Genomic DNA, 5,445 nt, shown 5'->3' on the forward strand with positions numbered 1-5,445 from the left:
CAGTACAGAGCCCTGGGGGAGGGGGGCAGTGAGGGAGGGTGCAGGCAGTACAGAGCCCTGGGGGAGGGGGGCAGTGAGGGAGGGTGCAGGCAGTACAGAGCCCTGGGGGAGGGGGAAGTACCTTGTCAAGCTCCTGGGTGGGGGGCAGGACAGAGCTGTAGGAAAGGAAATTGTTTGGAGGGGGGCCCTCCCCCCTCCTTTCTCCTACCCCCTCCCTTTCTGAGGAGCAGGGCACATCTGCGGCAGCCCTTCAGCAGCTCCCCCCTGTTTCTCCTGGCACTGGGTATTTGGGAGGGGAGGGGGCTGCTCGGGGAACTGGCCTTTAAATGCTTTTCCTGACAACCCCCCTGCCTGGGTAATGGGAGGCATAGAGCAAACCGCCTGCATGGCAGCTTCCAACACACACCTGGCTGGTCCCTGCTCCTCTGGCTGCAGTGGGGAGAGGGGGCTGCGAAGGGGGCCTTGGCCCTCGGTCCCGGAGCCCAGCCCTCCTGGCCCAGACACGCAGCCAGGAAGCAGCTGTGCACAGCCGCGGAGGGAGAGAGCTAGAACCCGAGGCTGGCGTGCGTGGGGTTTGCCGCTCAGCATCACAAACCGCTCTAGGGCAGCCAAGAGGCTAAGTGCCGGGGGACTGCATGCAGGGCGAGCCCGGAGGGGAGCAGCAGGAGGCAGCCAAGTGAGGTCTTTGCAAAAAGAGGGGTGCCCTGTGAAGGGGGCACTGGCCTGTTTGTGGGGGGCTGAGCTGGGGAGAAGGGTTTTGCAGGCAGGGGTGCTAAGCTGGGGCTTGGGGACTGCGGGTCTCTCCACAGGGGTGACCTCAGGCGCATCGCACAGATCAGAGCAGTTCGACGTGGCAAAGATTATTGGGTCTCAGGCATCCGATTTCCCCTGGCTCGCAGTGCAGGTGGTTCTCTCTGGGGCTCTGCAGAGGCTCATGCTGTGGAGCTGGGTCTCTCACCAAGCAGGCCACACGAGGGCACGGTGAAGAATATTTCTGTCTTCCATCCCAGCAGAGGAATCGCCGAGGGAAACCAACAGGCAAAGTCAGCTGTAAGAATATTAAGCACGACTGTCCCGCCCTGCCCTGCAGTGAGGCTGTCCTGCTGCCGGGACACTGCTGCAAGACCTGCCCAAAGGGTAAGAGGCGAGGCCCTGCCTTGCTCCTGGGACTGTCTGCGCGGCACAGCACATTGCGTGGCTCCTGGGTGACGGGTCTCGCTCGCCGCACGTGGCTGGGCCCGAAAGCGGGGTTTGCTCAGAGTGTTTGCCGTGTGTGTTTGACAGACGTTGTGTGGAGTGGGTGCCCCTGGGCCCCCTGTGCAGTCAATGTCCCATTTGTTTGGCAGCAGTGAGGAAGAGAGAAACACGTGGTGGTAAAGGCTTGGGGGAGGGAACGGCTGGGGGAGGATGCAGGTGACTCGGGGCGGGGGGGAGAGGACTGTGCTCTAAGCTACTTCTGCCGCTGCCTCTTTTGAAACTGCTGGCATGTGAAGTTGGCGCTGTCCATGAATGAATGGATCGTCATAAGGGGCTTTACGGGCCAATCAAAGGCAGCGTCCCTGCCCCGAGGCGCTTGCAATCAGAACAGAAAATGCCCAGACCGAGAAGGGGAGGCCGGAGGGGTGCTCGTGTTAGCAGCATTTTCTATGATTACTGCTATGATTCTGTTCTGTTCGCTTTTCTACCCTAGCGTGTTATGTGACTGGCCATCACGGTAGTATCTGAGGGGCTGATCTTTGCGGGGAGGGGTCTAGGGCTAAAACCTGGCTGGAACTACACACTCTACAAGAGCCATAGACTCTCCTGCCTCCAGGCAAGAGACTTCCACCCCTTAGCAGGTTAGGACAATTCCCCTGTGGGAAGGTGATTCCACTATTGTCCACTAGGGGGCTCGCTGCCCCTTTCTCTGGGGACCGGGTAGCAGGCACAGACCCCGGTTCTGGCCATGTGTGGGACCGTGCTCTCTCCCCTACTCCCGGTGTTCTGGCTGTGGGCGTGCCGTGTGCCGAATGGAATCCGAGCTGGCCTCTGAGACATCGGTGCCCCTCTGGGGGTCGGGAGCCTCCGCAGGAGCTGTAAGCGGTAACACCGCTGTCCGAGGAGGGCTCCTCCCCAGTAGCTCCGGTGGGAGAGGCAGGTGACCCTAGAGCCTCAAAGTGTTAAGGTGCTTCCCTGGTGCTTCCTGTGGGGCCCAGGCTGCTCTGTCCCTGGAGGGGATTTACTGTGTTGCTATGGGAGCAGGTCTCTTGCGCTGAGGTTCCATTTCAGCTCTCATGAAACCCCTGCACCGCAATTGGCATAAAGCACTCACCGGGGCAGGGTCCTGGGCACCCGTACACAGCCATGTTCCATGTGAGCTAGTGCTTGGAGCAGAAGGGACGGGCAGTCCGGGGAGCGGAGCTCCGTTCCTGGTTCTGCTACAGGCTCGCTGAGTGACTTTGGATGAAGTCCCTTCCTTTTTCCGTGCCTCGGTTTTCCCCTCTGAGAGATGGGGATGATACCACATGCTCTGCTTGCACTGAAGATGCAAAGAATGGTTCTCCTTTCAGCCTCTCCCAGCATCCCAGAGAAGAGGCCAGAGCCCATCTTTGACAGCTTCGAGTATTTCCAGGATAAGGAGGACGACTTGCATAAGAGCTACAATGACCGTTCCTACCTGAGTTCGGAGGACCTTGCCCGGGACGACAGCCGCACAGGTAGTTTTCTGCCTGACCTTGGTGGCTGGGGGGAGACGGGCCCGGGATGGGGCAGGAGGGCTGGGGATGTGTTGCAGGCTTGATTCAGTATTTGCTAAGTTTGGACGAGTAAACCCCAGAGACTATCAGCCACAGTCCCCCCTCCCCCCCCCACTCACCCACCCACCCCTGATGTCAGTGGAGAACGGGGATCCAGGGGGTGGTTTGCATTCTCCTCCTCTCCCGCATGCAGAACGCAGCGTCCCGGGGCCCTGAGCTGAAGGAATAACTGAGATCTCCTTTCACTTTCCTCCCCCAGACTTTGTGGCCTTGCTGACCAGTGGCGCAGAGCCCTGGCTGCCACTGTCCAGCGCCGTGGCTAAAGCCAGGTTCACCCTCGTGCGTTCCTACCTGCTCTTCTCCATCAACTACGAAAGGTCAGTCCCACCCCAGGCGCTGGGACAGCCCCAAGAAAACTCCCAGCCAGAGGCCAGAGCCTCCTCGTCTGCAGTCCGAATGGATCGTAGATGGGACTGGGGAGGGGGGCTAGTTTGTTTCCAGCCCTCCAGCGTCCATACCGGGGGGTTGTAGTTTTGTAGCACACCCACGCTGCTTCTGCATGCCTGTCCCGGGTGGGCGGTGGGCACCCGTGGGGGGAGGCCACTGCACTCGCATCCCACTCTCACCCTGCAGTCGTGACCAAGATGGGGTCAGTGCCCCAGGTGCCCAATACCTGGGCTGGCTGCCCACTGCCCGAGCAGGTAGCAAGTGGCTCTTGTTTATCAGACGAGAAAGGGTTATTGCAAAGCCGGTCTCTGGGGTTTAACCATTCGCTGGCTTCCTGTCTATTAGGCCTTCAGAGCTCCCTCTGATAGGCAGCTGGTATTTCTCGAATATCATTATGAAACAGTTGAACAGCCCTGGTAATTCCTCCCTGGGACTCCAGAGAATCCGTCACAGGCAGGAACATTCCTTTCCTCAAGGTTTTTATTAAAAACAAATTCAGGGAAATGGGAAAGGATCCAGCCAACAGGGTCCAAACACACATGGTGGCGGGCCCAGCCGCTTCTCCACGCCGCCTTCAGCGGGACCCCTCCGCTCCAGGCCTGACTCAGGGACCTGCAATCAATCCCTCCCCACCTTCAGGATCGCTGGTGGTTCCACTGGATCCACGCGAGGAGGGAGCTGAGCTCAGCTTCTCTGATGCTGCCGCCCCCCCCTCTTTTTCCAGGGCTTTGCATAGTGAAGTGGTGACTAATTTGAAACCAAGTCCGTGGAGCCAAAGAAGGCCAAATGCGAATTATTTCTAGCCACGTTGGAGCGCTTGGCACTCGGCAGACCTGGGAGCGGATCCGGCCCCTGCTCCAAGTTGTTTACAATCCAAGGCCCCCATCCTGCAACTGCTTCCGTGCTGGAGGAGCCCTTGGCTGGCACAGACCCCACTGGAATCGGTGGGGCGCGGCCCTGAGCTCTGGGATCTGCCTGCGGGGTGCCCCTCTGCCGTCAGCAGGCTCCATGCCAATGCAGTGCACTTTCAGGATCGGGGCCCCTGTAGGACAGATAACCCAGTGGATTGTAATAAGCTCCAGTCTCCATCCTGCTCCTCGCCCTGGAGCCAATAGCGGGTGCTCAAGCAAGCGCCATAGCAGCCTGAGTGGCAGAGGGGAGGGAGGAAGTGCCCTGGGTGCCCCAGGACTCAGGACTCTCGGGAGCAGCACAGTAATACGTGACAAGAAGCCTGCCCGGTTACAAACCTAGTTCAGCTGATTCCAGCCCCCCCGCAGTCTGCCCGCTCCTCCGCCCACGAGGACATACGCTCTCGTTGTATGCGGCTGCAGGACAGATGCCCCTGCACGGCCCCTAGCCCAGGCCTGGGGCCTGATTCTTCTCTGCCGGCTTTGCACTGAGGGCATGTTCGGCTTCGCCCCGATTCTCAGCTCCCTGGGGAGACTCCCATGTCCGGAGCCCCTCCCTGCCAGCGAGCTGCCCTGAGCCCCAGCCGCACTGTTCGCTTTCTCCCCAGCCCTCCTACAGGCACCCCTGGTCTTGCCCTGACCGATCCCACTAAGCCCTTCATCTTCACCCTCTGTCCCTGTGGGAGCCGGCTAGCTCCGAGTGTCTCCTCCCAACTTTAGTTCTCCTCTCCACCCAGCACCTCGGTGTCTGTGCCGAGGGCCCAGAGCCTGAGAGAGGGGCCATCCCCTCCCTGCGGAGGCCTTGGCCCGGGCAGCCCCTGGAGCACAGTGCATGGCTAGCCAGTGAGGAGCCTGGAGCCCAGGGCGGGTGGGGTAGGGATGGTTATCTGCCCCGTCTGTCCACTCTCTGGTTTAATCAATGAATGTGTTTCTATGGTGACCATCACTACAGTACCCCAGACTGGGGAGAAGCTGCACCCCCCCCCCTTTGGCCCCCATGGGGGCTGTTAGGGAGTCCCACGAAGCTGGGTGACCTTCCATGGGGTGGGGATCAACCAGACAAGGCCCTGGAAAGGAGACTCTCCCCTGGGGCACGTTGGGGTGAAGCCTCCGCTCTGGGAGTCACAGCCAGGGCTTTCTGGGGCCAGGCAGAGCCAGTGGGTCCTCCCCCCACCCCCTCTGCCTGGCCCCCCGGCTCACTCAGCCGCCCCGGTTCCCCCCCCCCCCCCCCACGCAGGCTGGGCCGGCCGAGCCGCGTCCGCTTCACTGACCCCGACGGCAACATCCTGTTTGAGCACCCCGTGCAGAAGAGCGTCTCCCTGCAGGACGGCATGGTGAGTGCCCCCCCCCCCCCC

The 5,445-nt window shown here is 61.0% G+C and overlaps 1 protein-coding gene across 1 annotated transcript in view; it reads left to right on the forward strand.

The window, feature by feature from the left end:
• CHRD (chordin) overlaps nt 1–5,445 on the forward strand; it is a 41,981-nt gene that overhangs the window by 22,725 nt on the left and 13,811 nt on the right. Inside the window, exons 2-5 of the mRNA XM_026649929.2 lie at nt 1,011–1,137; nt 2,550–2,696; nt 2,995–3,112; nt 5,328–5,424. Of these exons, the coding sequence (XP_026505714.1) occupies nt 1,011–1,137; nt 2,550–2,696; nt 2,995–3,112; nt 5,328–5,424 (489 nt within the window). The remainder of the gene's footprint in view (nt 1–1,010; nt 1,138–2,549; nt 2,697–2,994; nt 3,113–5,327; nt 5,425–5,445) is intronic.

This window comes from Terrapene carolina, unplaced genomic scaffold (assembly GCF_002925995.2).
Source record: "Terrapene carolina triunguis isolate 2854851 unplaced genomic scaffold, T_m_triunguis-2.0 Scaffold88, whole genome shotgun sequence".
Taxonomy (NCBI): domain Eukaryota; kingdom Metazoa; phylum Chordata; order Testudines; family Emydidae; genus Terrapene; species Terrapene triunguis.